This window comes from Columba livia, chromosome 4, assembly GCF_036013475.1.
Source record: "Columba livia isolate bColLiv1 breed racing homer chromosome 4, bColLiv1.pat.W.v2, whole genome shotgun sequence".
Classification (NCBI taxonomy): domain Eukaryota; kingdom Metazoa; phylum Chordata; class Aves; order Columbiformes; family Columbidae; genus Columba; species Columba livia.
In genome coordinates this window covers 8229136-8247991 of record NC_088605.1, presented here as the reverse complement: position 1 = coordinate 8247991, position 18856 = coordinate 8229136, and the positions used below count along the sequence as shown (strand labels likewise).

The following is an 18856-nucleotide window of genomic DNA, read 5'->3' as shown; positions in this document are numbered from 1 at the left end:
CACCATCACTCATTAATGAGATTAGCTGGTGTGAATTTGCCAGGTTGAAACCTCTCAAATGTGTGCAGCTCAAGCATAGTAGAAGTCCAGTTCCACATTGTCCAGCTCTTCAGTTTATCCAGAAGGTGGATAAAAGCGCTGTCCCCATTGGAGATGTGCTTAGGGTCAAGCAGACACAATTCCTGCTATTTCAATGCCCTTTTGAATCCTTTCTCTGTGATGCTTCTTTCCCTTTGAGGAAACCTCGGCCTGAAATGCACTGATGCATTAGAACAAACACTGCTGCTGTATCTGGTAGTTGTCTTGTTTGGCTTAATCTTCTTTCTCCCCGGCCGAAGTCTTGTGCTCTGTTATTCGGCTGAACAAAGTAAATGTCATTATGTTCCACTTTGTTTGACGCTATATTGATTATCAGCCAGTCCAGAACAGTTAAATCTACTGTGTGAGCTTCTTCTGTTTCAGTTAATGGAATAACTCAGCATCTGTAGGTATTTATGCATGCTGGAATGGTACTGAGAGTAGTTGAAACTCTTTTACTTAATGTCATACAGGTGAAATTGGTGGGCCTGATGTTTGTAGAATTCCACATTTTCATAATAAAAAATTGCATGATTTATAGTTACTGAAACAGGAAAGGTAAAAGTTTGCAGTTCACAAATTTAGTGATTTAGAAAACGTTAGATGCCAACATCTTAAAATTCCATATTGTAAACTCTTTAAAATGTGGTTTAATGTTGGCCTGGGTTTTGTATAAGGGGAAAATCGCCATGTATGTTCAGTCCTTTCACATTAGTATTGCTGTTGAATCATATTCTTGACTGTGTTACTTTGAGTACTGCGTTAACTCACTTAGCTTGTGATTTGTCTTTAAAAACAAACAGAAATAGCAAACCCTTGTGATGATAGTCCTGGATTTGTAGAGACTGCCAAACCCCAGCACCTGAGTTTTCTGTGTGTCAGCTCTGTACTAAACTCCCCCTATCCCACCAAAATTTAAGTTAGAAAGAAATGAATGAGGAAGGAAAGAATGAAACCAGGAGGAGTGTTTTGTCTGCTTAAATTGTTTAGAGAAACACTTTTAGACTGACAAACTTCTTGGTTTGCAAAGATCACCTAAAGAGCTGAGGAGAAAATCCACAGGCCCCCTCAGTTGTTTACATGATCTTTGCAAACCACGACAAGGAAAAGATGTAGAGAGGATATTGAGTTTGAATGTGAAGTTTGATTTTGTGTGTGGATTGCCTATAATTTTTATTATAATTTATTTATTATAATAATTTCTATGTCTGACTTTGGGACAAGGAGGAGGCAGCTCTTCAGGTTAAACTTAATCCATGGCAGTTCTAATCTGAGCTGTATTAGACAAATCCAACATTTCACTTGAATATTTCTATTTCATTAAGCCATAGTATTTGTTCTAATAGCACTAAAAAAAAGCCAAATTAAATCACAAGTTCTTACAGCTCATAAACAAAACTTGTGAGGATACTGTGGCACAATTTAGGATATAAACATAAAAATCTAGGCCAATAAATAGATCAACTTTCATGGTAGACTACACCAGAAAACGGCATGCTTAAATCTAGAACAGTCTGGCTAGTGGAAGATGAAAGCCTGTTACTTCATGATGCTGTTTAGCATCTGATGTGAAATGAGCTGATGTCAGTTTACTTCTCTTCCTGGGCACCTACATCTAAAAAATTAAAATAACCTTTGAAGATACAGCAGAAACAAAGTACTGAACAACTTTCGTTTCAAGTCGCATCCGTATTACTGCGTGTCAGCCTGGATTGATTTTTAACTAGGTCTTTGGCTTTGCAAATAGAATTTACCTTATTTGACTACAAAAGTGCAGCAGTAATTTTATCTGTGATGTAAGGAATGGTTATTCTAGTGTCTAATTCCATGGCAAAACAGTAGAGGCTGTTTGCTCTTTCTCATTCATATCCATTATTTTTTTGGTGTGTGTTTCTGAGTTGTAGATGATGAAATAAGCACGTCAGATTTCCAGGAAAATGAGGGATAAAGGCAAATGGCATGTTTGTCTCCCAAAGTGAATTTGATCAGAGATTAGATTTTGCTGCTGAAGGTGTCAGGAATTTGCTAGGGATTCGATTCTGTTTCCATGAAATACATAAATAGAAATGGTTTTGGTGACTACTTGGTTTGTAAGTCAATGCAAGGAAAACAGAACAAAGCAAACCCAACAACTTCTCTTTCGGTTTATTTCAAAAGCATAGTTTAAATATCTGCAATTTTTTGACCTGAAGTATTTTTTTAGACACATGAATTTAAAAACTGACGTATTTCTACATCTTTGATTTCTCATTTGACTGGGGAAAAATTCTTTCCCAGTACTTTTATAGTGTGTTATCAAGCCTGAAGCATACAACATTATGAAGAATACTATATTGTTTTCCTCCTGACAGCACTACTTCATACCAATGGAGCAGTATTTCTTCTCAACTGTAAGCTTCTTAAAACTAAGGTTATCTGTGAACACTCAAGTGTTCTTGAAATGCTCAGTGCTATTCAGGATAGGACAGTCAGAGTCAAATGTGAAGAGCTTTACTCCACAGAAAGGTCAATACTTTGATAGATAAATACAGGATTTTTTGTACTATTTTTACTTTACGCACGGTAAAAGATGCAAGGATTAGGACTGTGATGGGATATTTTTAATCTATACAACCAGTTGGGATTTCTAATGATTTACAGTAAACACTGTACATGTCACCGACTCAAATTGTGTTAATATTAATGTAACTAATTAAATGCATGAAGTGAAAATTCAGTTTACAGGGCGGAATGGACTCTGTTTCCATCTCTTTGTGGTGGGATGCGATATGAATGTCGCTCAGGTGATGGTGTGTTCAGAAGGCAGTTTTCAACATGATTCAATGAGCTGTTTAGGACTAGTCTTTTGTGACTGTTCTTCTAAGTCAGAGTCCTTCAGTCTCACTCTTAGCCTCATTAAATGCAGCCTGTTTAATGTTATGAATTTGTCCCATGGTTGGACTTGACTATTGCTGAGGCTAAACTGCAACCTCTTTGGGGATAGGTTAGTGTCTGAGATACAAATACATCATGCTGTATGTGGTGTTTCTGATCTAAAACTTAACTGTGGCATGAGTTACCAACAGGAAAGACATTTGGTTTTGAGCCAGTCTGACTAATCTGTAGGAAATATGAGTCAAGAAATTAAAATAAGGAGCTGTGAAGCCCTCAAAGGGAAATACAGCCCATCTAAGTTGCTTTGTTCCCATCTCTGTCAACTGGGTAGGTACAGGGAAGCAACGGAAAAAGCCACATGCTGCTCCATGCTTGGGGCTGCTTTTTCAGTGTTTCATGCTTGGATTTGTTGCTGATATTCCAGGATCACATCATGAGCACCTCTGCATCACCCACACCTTTCATATCCCTGGTAGAGACCTTAACAGTCAAGAAACCCTTTGTACCGCTGTCTCTTCAAGCAGAATCTCTTGTATTGTGCAGTCACAGACAAAAGTCTCGGCATGGGACAGAAAGCAAGCTAGATAAGTGGTCTTTATTAGTCTGAATTCCTTCTCTTGAGGAAGATGAGCTTCAGGGAGCAGCCCGTCTTGTTGCGGTGACCAGTAATGAGCAGCAGTAGGATGGGCTGAGGGCTTTTGGTGCTTTCAGGCTTCCCCTGCTCCTCACCTTCTACCAGCAGCTGCAGCTCTGGGAGCAGCTGTGTCTGCCACCCCCTCCAAAAACAACGGGGGGGACCCATTGGACTCAATGTGCAATGGGGACATGGGGAAGAAGCATGAGAACTGCTGCTCCCATTATACGCTAGGTTTTCGTGTACGTAAATGACTTATTTTTTTTTCCTTGACTACTGTAGCAAATGCTCTAGTTTTGTTAGTAAGACAAAAACAACCTTTTTATTCCTCTTTATATTTGGAAAGTGATGTATTATGGGTTTCTGAACTGGAGGTTTAGTAAAGAGTACAGACATTAGCTTCCTTTCAAGCTACTCTGGGCCTTTCTTGTTTGCTTTGTGTGGCAAGGGTCTAGAGAGATTTCTTTTATGTCCTTCCCTGCCATTGTTTTCGGAACAAAGTTTTTTTCCTTAATATTCAGCCGTTTTATCGCCTCACTTCTTTTAAAACTCCGAGTTTCTTTTTTTTTCCCCCCCCTTTTTTTTTTCCATCGCACAAAAGAATACTTTTAGCTGATTGAGTTCTATCCATTGCCAACTGTGGACTCTTTTTGTCTTGTTAGTCCAATATCCTTTATGAAATGAGGACCATTGAGCAAGTCCTTGCGGGCTCCCCACCGAGCACAATTGTGCATTGAAGGTGTGGTACTGTACCAGCGCAATGTGTAAAGCTGCAGTTCAGAGGGCTTGAATGCATTGCAATTTCTACCTTTTGCTTTGTGAAAGGAGCAGGATTGTGCTGCGAGATAATAAATCCACCTATTTTTAGTTCGGTGCGGTCGTGACAAGTGGGCGAACAAAGAACCAGTTGAATGCACTTGCTGTTGTGTTGAAATGGTCTAAAAGTTCCCATTCAAGTGGTTTCAGCACAGTACAGCTAACAGGCAATTTTCCATTTATGTACACAAACCTTCTAGAAAGACAGCTGTGCGGTTGGATTAATTTCTAGCAGTAAATTGAATAAAAGATATTTTGAAGGGGGACTGGGGAATTCCTTTCTAAAACACTGAAAGCAGAGCTTTCAAAGCTTTCCTTTATTTGATCCCTTTTCTTCCCAGTGCCTACTATAAGATTTAAGGAACTGAAAATATTGTCCCGTATGTGGAGATACATAACGGGAAATGTGTTGTTTTTCAAAGCAATGAGATAGGATTAGGATTAAAATATCCTTTAACACTTTCTACTTTAAAAATACACGGGTTTACTTTTAAGTAAATATGAGAGAAATTCACACCTCTTAGTCATAGAAAGGAGCTCAACTGTTTGTACTTGAGTAAGCTGTGAGTGAGCTATATAGAAATGTTTTGAAAACAGGAATACGTTTTTTACCAAAACTGTTTTCATAGGGGAGTGAAGTTTGGAAATAGAAAGTTTTCTGATCATGCAAGATTTTGTTGGTGGAGCATTACAACATTGGATGTGGGCTTTAACCATGGCTATACAAAGACTTTGAATTCCTCCTGGCATGGTCAACAGTCTTGTTTTCTGAAAGTTGGTATATTTGGATGCAGGTCTTGGGAGTTGCATAGATCAGCTCTTAAATTAAGTCTTGTTTATGTCTGTCCAAAGAAACTAAATTATTCTTTATAGATCCTTCTAGCCTGAAACTTGTGACTTGTTCACTAATCATCTAATGTATATTATAGGAGATGAAATTTGTTTGAGCGAAAGGAGAGGTACCAAGGATGGTGGACCACCATCCCACACTGGTACTGCTGCTCGCTCCTCAACCTGGTTGTGCTGTGACTGAACTCCAAAACTCAATGAGTTTTGCTTTTTACCTTCACCTGAGCTTTTCCTCGAATAAACTTCCTATGTAGATTTGTTGTAGAGATGTCCAAGCTGTATGAACTTGCGGAGTGGTGGTGGGCTCGTCTACAAGATGTTCCATAGGTAACATCAACGCCAAAGGATCCAGCAAATCAGTTCACCGCAGTGAGGTTTTCTGACTTTACTTCATACAGTTTTATACAGGCAGGGCTGACTAATTCAGATTTCTTCTGAATTTGTGAAGTTTTGTTTAAAAAAAACATGTAAAGTTACTGGTAAGCTGCTTGTGAAGCTGCTGACATGCATCCGTGAAGTAGAAAGATTGCCCAGTGCTCTGAAAAAGCATCTGGAATATAGCATACTGGGGGTGTTGCAATGTTCCTATTTCATCTGAGTGTATCAACAAATAGAAAATACTTAAGAAATGACAAATTGGGGAAGAAGCTGAAAATGGGTGTGAAAGTTGGTCTTGTTCCCTGTGATCTACTTGTAATAAAATGATTGCTGTGTGTGAGGGACTGGAGTCACTTAACCAGTGAGATACTGGGCACAGCTTTATTCTCCTGGCTCGTACCACCTCGGACAGGGGCCCTGACTTTTTCACCCCCCTCTCACTGTTTGCTTCTATGAGGCAAGATTTAGAAGTTTCTCAGATCGAAGTTCTGCTGTTTGTGTAGTTCTGATTTTCTCAAATGCTGCTTCTGAATTCTAGTCAAGGATCCTTTAGTTACACGAGGAGCTTAGGCGTTTTATTCCTTATCTGCTGGACAAAGGTAGCACAATTACTGAGGCTTTATTTTCTTTTTCCTTTGTCTAAATAGAGGTGAGTGTCCCTCTGTTTTTAATATACTTCTCATTTGAACAGAATTGCTCAAATTCCTGAGCTGTTGTTCAAATGGTACCCAAATGTAAGACAAACTAAACTGACCCTGGAGCAAGACACTTCCAGTAAAGCTTGGTTTTCTCCTGCTTTGAGGTTACCCAGATGTGCTGGTCGCCTTGGAGAGTCACTGTCTCTGAGGTGATGCCCAGGGGCTCGTTGTCTCCACTCTTGGCAACTGGGAGACATTAATGCCCATGTTACCAAATGCTTTGCTATGAGTTTGCCAGAAAGCTGATCTTCCTCATCAAGCTGGGTGTCTGCTGTTGCTCATTTAGTTGACTAAAGCAAGGTTTTGGGCTCTTTCTGCATAAAAAGGGGACTGGTAGGTTTTTTTCTCACTAACAGGAATCTACATAAGCAAAATATGTGCACAAACCCAGGTTGTGTAGTAAGTAAATGCTGTTCTTCTTTTCTTTTCATGTCCCTCGTTTCCAGGATTACTTTAAACATATGTGGCACTCTGCTTTTGAGTACACACTCTTAATCCATCCAATAATTTAAGGAATTTATTCTGCTTCTCCCATTGCTAATATTTTCATGTATTTGTGTTTTAATTGCAGACTTTAAAAAATTCCAAAAGTCTTTGCTCCCTCGACTATGAAGATGACGATGATGACACGCAAATGAAGACAATTGTGTCATCCCCATGTGACTCAAATGATCTTATGAACATCATCACCCCGGGTTCCAGTCCGATGAAAGAACAGCTGGATGAAGTAAGACATCACGGGTCATGCCAAGGTGGCTTCAAAACGAGAGATTATAAGAAAGCAGCTGCAGTATGTGAAAGCGATGAGGACACGAGTGATTGTGAGAGCACCGAAGAAGGCATCTTTCCTCTAGACTGTGGGGACTTGGACCTAGAGCAGATTGAAAACAACTGAGACTCCCAAGTTGTGTGCTAGAATCAGAGTTGTTCTAAATTAAAACGATAGAGGATTACCTTTGCCATGCATAATCCATGTCCCTGAATCTCTGTATTGCCTGTCTTGGGCCTGTGTTAGAAGAAACGTTTCAGGTGGGGGAAAAACGTGAACCATTGTTACCTGTTTAGTCTATTGATCAATATGTGGATGACAACAAAAAAGTAGGAGGTTAAATGTTATTTTGAACATTAAGGAATAATTTTGATTAAAAATTTCCTAACAGATATTTTGCATTTTTATGGCTTTTACAGTTCCGGAGAAAAAGCGTCTCTATTTTGAAATGAATTTTCAGAAGGGCATTCTATAAAACTAAATCTGTCTACAGTGATTCTGGTGCGGGTATATGTTGCTTTTGTTAAAGACCTTAATGTGAAAAGTGAATCGCATAATGAAATTGGTAATAAACCCTCAGATAGAACTCTTAAATATCTGGTTGACAACTGGTCCAAAATACTGAACTGCCATCTTTGACAGTGTATGGTTGAAAAGAACTTCATAACATGTACAAATGCGTGTTTTTTCATACATTCAGGACTTTTTGATCAAAATATGGTAGTGACCTTAAAGGTTAACATTTTCCATAATTTTACTACTTGAATTGTTTTCTAGCCTGAAGCAATGCTAATTTAGGTGGGATAAAACTGCAAGTAGCTGCCCACCTACTTGGTCATTATGTTTTCTGTGGTTCAAAAGAATGTACAACAAGAGCACTTGAACTTTTAGACAGGGACTTTGTAATGATCAATTCCCCAGGAGGTGATCCCTTCAGCAATACTAGAAGGAAAATAGTCCTTGAATTAAATAAAATGACATTTTGCTTTGCACTTGTGTCTGCTTATGAATTTTACTAGTGGAAAATGTGCAGACTGTGGCAGGTTCTGTTATATGGGACTTATGTGCAGAACGGGGTGGAGGGGGAGGGCAGATTTCTGGTCATCGTGACATCAGGTTAGTCTGGAGAATAACTCATGCTGGATCCCAAAGTGTGTGATTACACACACTGAAATAGTCTCAAGTGTAACACCACGTTCATTGCAGGCTACTGCAACACATTCTTTATTTGTGAGTTCAGCTACAACAAGGATTTTCCTGAGCGAGGGGGAAATTAAATGGTTTTAAATTGGGTAGAAATGGGGAAGCCTAGATTATGCGTCATGTTAGTCTGCTTAAATGAGCCAACTCCTGCTGCAACTTGTGCCATAAAACCAAAGTACAGCAACGTATTTTAAGTCAGCTGATGGAATGCGATTACAATAAGAAATAAGTATCTTGAGGCATATGACAAAGGCTGCACAAGGTATGAAACAGGCTCCAGCCTTGTGATTAGAGTCAGTCTCAGATCACAAAGAGAACTGGCCTTTAATTACTGAACCAGTTTACATGACTCAGTATCTATGCAAAATTTGAAAAGTTTGTGTATCCAGTAAGAAACTCTGAACTTTTTTCCTTGCATTTATGACTCCTACTGCATATACAACTACAAGTGACAATGATCTGCGATATTGATACTGGTATACATGCGTAGTAAGGTGCAAGAACACTGCAAAGACTTGTTGGGTTCTTGATATGTTAGTATGTATTGTGTGGGAGAAAGTGAAGCTGCTCACTGTTGACAAAAATAGTTCTCCTTTTCCTGGATGAGTAAAAAAAGGAGTTGCTGTTGGAGGAAAGAGCAGTTCCTTCAGAAGCTCCTGTTAACTGTGTGTGTCTTGCCCCATAGGTACTTGCTCTGGTGTAGCACAGAGCGTACAAATGGTGCACAAAGTTATTTGAAATACACTTATGCAACTGAGGATCACAATTCTTGCTACTTATTCAAGAAATAGCTACTTCCAGAAGAAGCAAGCGAAGTACAGCCAGTTCCCCTTGTCGGTAGATGGGAAACGCCCTGTAGGGTGGTGCTCAGTCATTGCGGGTGATGGAACAACCCAGCTCCCTCCTGGGCTGCAGTTGTTTCTTGTAGAACTACACTTCTCTTTGTGTATTTTTCTTAATTGAGCGATAGAGGTTAAGTAAAATTGAATCAGCTTTAATGCAGGATTGTAGCAAAGGCCAATAGTACAACTGGGATTACTTAAAAGCTAATTTACCTATTGGAAAGTGCTCTAGTTAAAAGTGTAATGGCATGGAATGAGAAAGCTAATGTGGCAATCCATTTGGCTCTTCCTCCTCTAAGGAAGACAAGCTCCTGGAAGAAGAAAAAGAAAATACCTTGGAGGGTATGAATAAAGGTAAAGGTAAGATGTTCTTTGTCAAGGAAAGAATATAACAAGAACTGAAGCTATTAAGATGGTGATAGCGCAAAGGTAAGAGCGGAAGACCAGATAATGTTTTTCTGGCTCTGAAATACAGTCTGACTGTGATCTTGATTAATTGAGTTCTCTGTCCTCAAAAGCAGGGTTCTCCGGTTCCCTTCTGTGGGTGCACTGTTTCCAGTCAACACAAAACCACGTTCCTACCTGTACAACCAGGGGAGGAAAGGGTTTCCCAAGTGAAAGAACAGATACACGTACTTGTGGTGACACAGGACTTGGTCTCCCGCAAAGCTGGCTGTTAAAACCCTAAATAGCCCTTTCGTTAAGACAAACAGATAGGAGTGGTTTTAGATACTGAAGAACAAGTTTCATGAAAGTAGGAAGTAGTAATTATCTAGTTTAGGCTCTTATTAGTGGTTGACAGGAAAATAAGTAGTTGAGCAGCTGTGCAGTAACACTGGCAAATGAAGAAATCTGCTGAAAGGAATTTTTGGGCTTTGTCTAAAGATGCAAATGTAATTCCCCCATAAGAACGGCAAGTAAAAGGAATTGTTAAATTTTACTTCAGATGTGGCAGGTTTTGGCTTTGCATCACACCCAAGATCTGAAGTTCTACTCCAAAAGATATTCACAGATGATGAATTTTGGTGCCTTTGTGGCACTTGATGATAGGACGAAACTTGTAGTGGCTGTTGGGCAAATACAGAAGGCGGTTATGCAAAAAGGGAAAGCGTGGTTTCTGAGATTGAATTGTGTTTGGTAGCGGGCTGAGCGGGGCTGTAAGTGGCTCTGGTCAGGGAGTGGTTTCCTTCCATGTTGCACCCGGTGTCACAACAGAAAACCGTATTGCGTGGGGTGGTGGGAGTTGCTCTAGGTCACTTATCTTTCATTTTTATTAGCAACCTGGATAACAAAATGGTACACACGTTAAATTTGCAGTCAACAGGAAGCTGGACAGATGTGAAAGATAAGATAGCATTAGAATTCAAAATAGCCTTGGCTACTTGTAGAAATGGTTTCGACAGGGAGGAGATGGTGGGGAAAGACAAGATCCTTTTCAGCAAGGCACTAAATTTAAATTGTGTTGAACAACTGCACAAATTCAGAGTCAGGCCAGCTAGTTAATATTATTTCAGATAAGGGATCTGGCAGTTTGTCCTGCTGGTGGTAGAAAAGCAAGCTTCAGGCTAAGGTTCACAAATGGTGATATATTTGGTGAGACTCAATCCCGCGCCTCACAGGAGCACCTGTGGTTTGCAACTTGAGACGCTGCACTTTGGACTAGAGCGTGCAGTGGAGGGTGGCATGACGTATCTTGAATATGTGGGAAAATGCACTTTGTGAGGATACACTGAAATAATTGAGCTTGAAATCATACAATAACTGGGCTTAAGTTACAGCTGGGATGAATGATAGTTTCTTATAAGGCCAAATATAAAAAAACCTAAGTGTAGAGAATCACTGAACAGATGTGTGGGGAGACAGTAGCTCTTCCACAAATGGAGATCAGTTAAGAGCAAGCATCTGTCAGGGGCAATAGCTGCATTTCAGCCTACTTTGGGGCAGGAAAAAGGCCATCTCACTTCCCACTGTCCTTTCCCATCCTATTTTCCTTTTCATCTGTGCAACCTGCATCTTCGAGCAAGACTAGAATAACAAGGCGAATCACAGCCGGAGGAAGAGGAGTTGAGAACGTGGCAAGGAGAGCACTCTGGAGCAGAGGGAGGAGCTCCCAGTGGTTCAGCTGTGATCTGTAGATTCCAGTCATAGTTGACATTTGCTAGAATTTAGGCCCTGATGATGTAAGCTTGGGCTAAAACGTCTTTTGCTCCTAAAGCACGTTTGGTTTTAAAAGACTTGGGGTGGTGGGAATGAGCGCTCTGGTTTGCAGCAGAAATGCAAAGTGCCCCATGGGCAGTTGCTGCCATCCAAGCTGTGTTGATGGCTGGGTTTGTAATCTCAGAGGAGACCCCATAGCAGAGGTTTATTATTGTTATTGTTATTATTATTATTTGATGGGGGCAGACTTTTTAGCAGGGCCTTTTGCAATAGGACAAGGGGTGATGGTTTTAAACTAAACAGGGAGAGATTCAGGTTAGACATGAGAAAGAACTGTTTTACACTGAGGGTGGTGAAACCCTGGCCCAGGTTGCCCAGAGAGGTGGTGGATGAACCATCCCTGGAGACATCCCAGGCCAGGCTGGACGGGGCTCTGAGCAACCTGAGCTGGTGAAGATGTCCCTGCTCATGGCAGGGGTGGCACTGGATGAGCTTTGAAGGTCCTTTCCCACCCAAACTATTCTATGATTCTGTGATCTTTCTGAAAAACATGAATGTGTATTTCTCTGTATCCAAGTTCGTTGTGGTAGGGTGGTGCCTAGTGAATTTACATTTGCCCTCAAATTGCAGGTAAAGATGCTGATTATCTGTTGCTGTAAAGCTACCCTCTGCAGAAGCCCTGAACACGCACAGGTTTGTTGTCTAATTTCAATGCTTCTTGCAATTAATTAATCTGAAAATGTAACTGACTCCTGTGAAACTAGTCCAGGCTACTGGGAGAGTAATGTGCCTTCCTAGGATGTCCTTACTGTCTGGTAGAAGTTGTTGAATGTTTTCAGTAAAATGCACTTAGAAACACAATTAGTTCTCTTTTTTTTTTTCTTCCCTCTCCTTTGTAAGTGAAATGGAAGGTCTGATTAGTGGAGAAATCCAGTATTTCCCTAATGAGGTTAAGCAATTAGATGAAGGAAATTCATGATCATAGTATGTCCTGGCCTAGACACTCCATGCAGGAGCCTGTGCTTCCCAGGCTGGGAGCAATTCAGCCTCCTGGCCATCATTTTTTTGTTGTTGTTTTTAGAGCAGGGATGGAAATATCCTTATTTAACCACCAACGGGACTGCCAGGATGATTCTGAGCCGTGGATGGCAAGGGAACACTTCCTTCAGGAAGCTGTGCGTTCCTGATTACACCTGTTTAGAGACGACAATACCATCACACACAATTTCCACTACTTTCTTGTACTCTCTGGGGTCTACTCTTGGTCTAATCATTGGGGCTATACCCTAAAACCGACGAGGGAGCCTGTGGCAGAGCTGGGGTGAACACAAGGATGCTCCGCTCTCGCTCCCACGTTGTCCCTTTGCTGCAGTGCTGGAGGGCTGGTCCTCAGGTTTTTTAACATCAGGTGTGTTCTCTCACCTGGTTTTTCCAGCAGGACCCATGTGCTAAATCACCCTTTGCATCTTGGTTGCACCTACTTTCCATAACAATGCACCCCAAATGGGTTTTCTACACTGTTTTGTAGCCTGGTTAATTTATTTTATTTTATTTTATTTTTAAATTTTATTTATTTTTTTAAGTTTTCCTGCTCTGGCTGGAAGCTGACAAGGTCTGTCTCCATTATGCTCGCTCAGCCTCAGCCGGGCACGGATTTCGGTTGAAGCGGTTTAACGAACGTCAGCGCTGGCCTCATTGTGCCGCATTGTTTTTTGTGGGTGCCTGCACCTTTCAAGCGAGTTCCAATTAGAAGAGGGAGGGAGAAGCAGAGGGAAAGAAAGGAAGCAAATAGAGGCAAAATGATTCAGCTTTCAGCAAATCTGCAGCCTGTTTATCAGACAGATGGAGTGGATGGCTTTGCTGCAGCCTGGCCCCCGAGCAGGTGGGTATTTTGGAAATGATGAGCGGTTTGCCCCTCTAGTTCGCGGCTGCGCAGCTTACACCGGACATATGTTGATTACAACTTGATTCGGCTCCTGCTGTTGCAGGATTCAGAACGTGTTCACCCCTCCCCGCCGGCTTTAAAAAGAAGTTGCTGGGATAAAAACAAAGAGAAAAAGTTACAGACACTTGTTGCATTGGAGTGGGAAGGATAAATGAGGGTTCAGAACCAGCTAGGCACGATTTCACTTAAGTACTAATTGCTGAGTGCCTTTCATTAAGAGACCATCGTGGTTGTCCCAGCAGCATTTTGAACATATATGCAGATGGGCAGATGGCCCTTGGCTGAAGTACAGGTGGACGCATCTAGTGTTACAGATGGATTATTATGTTGATTCATTGCTAAAAGAAAAACTTCTCTCACAATAGGGCATTCGTTTGAGCACAGTTCCTTCTCGAGCTTATGTTCCTCCTCAGTATTGACAGCGTTCACTCCATGAAACAGTTTTCAATCTGCAAAGCTAGTGTTTCCCCTTCTGTGCTGCAAAAAGAGAGAAAAAAAATAGTTAAAGAGGCTGTCTAAGAGAAAAATGGTCCTTTTGGGAACCTAGAAGATGCTGTATAACTTTGGCCACTGCTGGGCAGGGAGAGCACATTTGGGAAGTGTTTATTCTTCATCTTTCTAACCCATGCTGAGCTGTGATCATTCCTAGGTCAAGTTCTCCAGCATCGCTGGGTCAGGAGGAAGACCTGGGGCAGACACATCCTGTTGTTCTCATGGAAAGGAGTCACTTTGAAGCTCAAGGTAACTTGCCCAGAAGATGATACATGGGCTGTGGGCACCAGCATAGCTATTTGATTGGTAGATATGGGCCAAAATGCCTGCTCCACCTCTATGGTGGGATGAACGTGGTACTTCCACAATGAATACTGAGATGTATTTGTAAAGACTGCGTGGTGTCTTATCTAATTGTTTGAAGGGTTATCTTGTCCAATGTGAGGGCAGACACAACATGAGACCTGCCCTGTTCCAGCTCCAAGAGGAACAAAACAAGGAAAACAGGTGGGTGGGTGGGTTTTGGTAAATCATGGCTTCTCCTTGTGCTGGTGCCAAGACCAGCTTCTGGCTACTCCCATGGTGATCTTCATGGGCTGCAGGGTTTGTCACAGCCTGGTCCAAGGTAGTTCTTTTCCCTGGGACATCCTCCATGGGACACTGGAGCAGTGGGGGAAGGAGAGTCAGGTAACAGCCTCCAACATCACTTGTCACCACCTATGTTACAGCTGTGACAAAAATATCACTCTTGTTTCCCCCTGTTTCCAAAAGACACCCCGTTTCCAGCCTTTTTAACTTGGCGTTATTACCCCAACCAGAGCTCTACCAGAGATCTGGCCAACAAAATGAAACAGAAGGTGAACTCAAAGAATTCTAGAGCCACACCTGCTGCAGACAAGGTTATTCTAAAGCAGAGCGGCATTGCAGACTTTAAGAACAAAGCAGCAGCACAACGTCCCAACAGTAAGAGCAGAAATTGTCCTGTAGCTGAGATATGCACACCTATGGTTGTGTCACTCCCCAATAACAATCTGTCCTGAGATCACACCTTTTCTCTCCCTCTTTACAGGGTGTAGTTTAACACACCCACTGCCCCAGGGAGGTCTAGGGAGTTAAAAATCCACTGATCAATGGTGTTTCTCCAAATAAAGGGGGAAGTTGTGTGCCAAATGCTGAAAATAAACCTCAGGTAGTGGTTTACGTTCGTCAGTTGTTACCTGGGCAGACGTGCCTTCTACTCAGGCTTGATGCAGGATTTCTGGGTTTCAGATGTGTCTGGACAGTCATTAATCATTAAAGGTTTGAGTGTCTGGTTTACAGCTTGCCCCAGTGATATCTGCTTGAGGTTTGGGTCCAAACCATCCCCTCCAGTAGCTGTGAATGGGGCTTGCTGATGCTTTGTAGGGATGGGAGCTGCTGGGGACTCCAACGAGTGATGAAAGCCTGCAGATAAGGGACATTTCCAATAAATAAACAGAACACTTATCTGTGGTTGCAGAACAGACAACCATGGAAGCCAGCAAAAGCTAGAATAGACACACACGTAAAATACTAGGAAAAAAAATGCTTACATAACATGAAGTAATGTTACACAATACAGGGAATGGGAGATAGCCCTTAAAACAGCAAATGACCTTTTGGTTTTAGTTTCTAAATGACATCGAGTGGCATTATGCAACAGTTGACCTGTCTGCAAAACCAGGGGAGCTGATATTTACCTAACTTGCCAGGATGTGAATCATCAATTAATATTTGCAGGGCAGTTGGAGAACTTGGGATGAGTGGCTTTGCAGATACAAAGATACGCGTGACAGTCTCCTCACGGCCAGACGACACAGTAGCAAGTGCCTCCACGTGCCTTTGCACAACCACACGTGCCCACAAACAGCTTTCCTGAAATGTGGTTTCAAATGAGCAAGAAACACAATTTGCTGTTAATGAGGAGACCTTGTAGTCATGCTACAGATGCATTTGTCATATTCAAAGAAGGAAATGGTTTCTGTACTGGACATATGAGGACGGGCTGGATGCATGATGTAGGTTCCTCCTGGCCTCAGTTTCTTTGATAGGATGCACAGATTCAAAGCACGAAAATGTGTTTGCTTAAATAAGCCCAGCTATATCTAACACCGCTAACTTAGTGGTCCCCACCTCTTCCAGCTGTCTGATGCTACCAGTGTGATGTTCTTTCCCAGGCTGTGTGGGAGGCTGTAAAGAGGAGTGACTGTCGGCATGGGAAGATGTTTGGGAAAAGGTTTGATAGAAGGTCTCTGCCTTCAGTAGCTCCCACTGTGACTTCTATGACCTGATTTTTCAAAGAGCCTCTTAGTTCTGAGGGAAAAACAGACCATTTGTTTGCTGTGTATAAACGGGATTTGAACTAATCTTTGAAAATTTGGCCCAAGTATTTCTTCTATAACTAAAAAAAAAAAAAAAAAAAAAAAAAAAAAAGTAGTTTTTAGAGTTATAATTGTTAAGGAAATTCTAGTGTCTTTGTTATTTGAGGCATAGCCCCTGAGACTTCTCATGTCTATATTTTGCTGAGAGGCAGCATCGTCCCATGTGGCTCAGAAAAACAAGACAGTCAAAGCAAAGACTGAGGGAATCATAGGACCGCAGTGATAAGATCTTCTGCAGGGTTTAGAGTGATCTCATTGCTTGGTGCTGTGATTTAGCTGACTGTATTTTGAAAAAAGATAAAGTGAATAAATCAGGATTTGAGGGGGAAAACAAGCAGCCCATCGCTTTGAGGAAAAAGACAGGAAAGCCGGCTCTTGCTAGGAGCTTGTTCAGTGCTTTCCCTGCAAAGGACAAGTTTGGGCTGGTAACAGGGTGGGACATCTCTGTGAAGGTGGGAAAGAACATGAGCATGGGGCTCTGCTGCCTTCAAAGCCACTTTTGTGTGAGGAAGAACTGGAGCTTTCCTGCAAAAGAGAGTTGATGAGAGCAAGTCATTTGCAGCTAAACTTGGAGATGAGTAGGTGTCTAAATTGCGTTATACGTATCCAGGTCAGGATGTGAAAAGGGAAGATATTTTCTCCTCTGCTGCCTGTAAGATCCAGAAGCGCCATCTGCAAAGCAGCAGTGATGTTGGTGTTTGGTAGGGTCCCATCCACCCTGGCTGAGGTCTCTTTTTCTCTATGTGATTCACATCATCTGTGGCCTCCATCCTTCTTTCCTCCTTGCAGAATCCCAGTTTCCAAGCTGTCGGCCCCACTGCATAAAGGAAGGCGCTGGCTCAGTGTGTTAAGACCATGCCGAACATTTATAGAGTAGAATTAAAAAAGTAAAGGTGAAATGTGCAGCCCAGGGCTCCTAGTTCTTTCTTGTGTGCTCCTGGGAATGGAATTTTTGCCCATTGGACTTGAGCTGCTCAAAAAGCACAGAACAAAAGCTGATCTTAAAAGTGATCCGCAAAGGAGTAAATGGCAGGCTCACTCTTTGTTATTCATGTATGGTTCTCAAAGAACACTTGAAATGGTTGGGATTTTCTGCTGAACATTTTCTCTTCTTTTAATTCTGCTGGGGTTTTGGAGGGGCTGAGTATTTGTTTTAGCAGTGGCTCAGGCATATGTCCCTCCCGAAAAACATTATGGCTGGGCTGGGAAACTCATACATTAATGACATCAGGGGACGCATGTGAGTGAAACGAGCGTAAATGGGAAAAGCTGGGTGGTTGGGGGTCGATATTCTCCAAGAGGCAGCCTGGCCTTTGTCTTTTACTTAATTTTATTCCTGCCTGCCCTGTGCTCCGTGCCATACGATTTATGCACTGAATCATGCTCAGCAGCCGTATTCACAAGCTGGCATAAATTTATTTTCGTCTGCTGGCCAATTACGCCAACTGCCTCAACTGTTGTTTATTTTCTTCTGTTGCATCCTCTTGAGTTACTGTTAACAGTGTCCCTTTTGAGCAGAGATGGGCTTTTTGGCACAGAGGCCTGTCGGCCTGCCAAACTAATGGGCCATATCTGTTATCTAACTAGTTGTAAAGGCTCCAGTTTCAGGACAGCTTGCAGTTGCTGTGGCCACCTGTAGTGCATTGGCAGAGCTGGAGGCCACTGCCCACGTGGGACGTGTCACCCCAGCTCAAGAGTGTCCTTTGGCACCCACCTGCCCTTGAGGAGACACTTAGGGGCTTTGCCTTGGAGAACAACAGGATTTCTGTGACTGACAATGTCACCTCCCCAGGGGTGGGTGGCACGAGTCTGGCTGTGCCAGGGTACCCTCGCTGCCTGCATGGGGGACCAGGAGGTCTCCTGCATACAGCTGGTCTGGAGACCAGAGGGACCTGATCACGGGGAGACTGTGAGAGGGAAGAGCCCTGCAAGATGACAGCCCTTGGACTCCCAGTGATGGTGAAGAGGTTAAATTAAAGGAGGAATTAAACAGCCTGAAAAGCACAATAAGGTAAGAATGTCTTTCATGCCGTGCAACTATAACTCTGTCCATTTTGAGGAGCACCTGCGTGTACCAGTGGTGCCAGCAAGGGTGGGATCCTACCTTTGAAGGATGCTTTGGACACACAGTGCTTGCACCCTGAATCTTGTCTGGTTCCTTCTTTTAGCTTTCTACAAATATTTCTGCAGATATGCTGAGGTTTCGCAAACAAAGGCTAATTGTGCCTTGTCTACATAAAAACTTTGGGCCAACCCCACTCATATCACCCCTGGCTTGCAAAATACTCCAGCCACCTGAAAATGGCTCTATTGTTTTACTGTCTTTCTGGTCTCATTTGCTCTGTTTGCTGTGTGTTGTTTACTGACTACCTTGGAGACTCATCTGGGAACTGGAAAGCTGAGTTGACTCCTTTCTTTCCCTACAGCCAGGGTGTCCCAGCGCAAGCAGATGTAGCAGGGTGGTGGAGGACCACAGCCTCCCTGAGCCATGGCTACAGCCAAAGGAGAACTGCACTGAGACCACTTGCTGATGCTGGACCTGGGAGGGGGTTCAGACCACAGTCTGTATTTGCAGGGTTGGCATTTGGGAGGAAAACATTGTCTCGCCGGTCAACAGAGCACCAGTGGACTATGCTTGCCCACCCCTGCACTCCTCATTGTACCTGTGGTCTGGTTCTCAGGGTCTCACCTCTCCAACCTGCTTCAGCAGCAGCTTTGTTGA

At 42.4% G+C, this 18856-nt stretch overlaps 1 protein-coding gene across 4 annotated transcripts in view; it reads left to right on the top strand.

The window, feature by feature from the left end:
- FAM53A (family with sequence similarity 53 member A) overlaps window positions 1-8088 on the top strand; it is a 70374-nt gene extending 62286 nt beyond the window's left edge. For all 4 annotated transcript variants that reach the window (XM_065060338.1, XM_065060336.1, XM_065060337.1 and 1 more), the window contains one exon: window positions 6899-8088. In XM_065060338.1, the coding sequence (XP_064916410.1) occupies window positions 6899-7222 (324 nt within the window). In that variant the 3' untranslated portion in view covers window positions 7223-8088. The remainder of the gene's footprint in view (window positions 1-6898) is intronic.
- Window positions 8089-18856: the final 10768 nt, after the last annotated feature.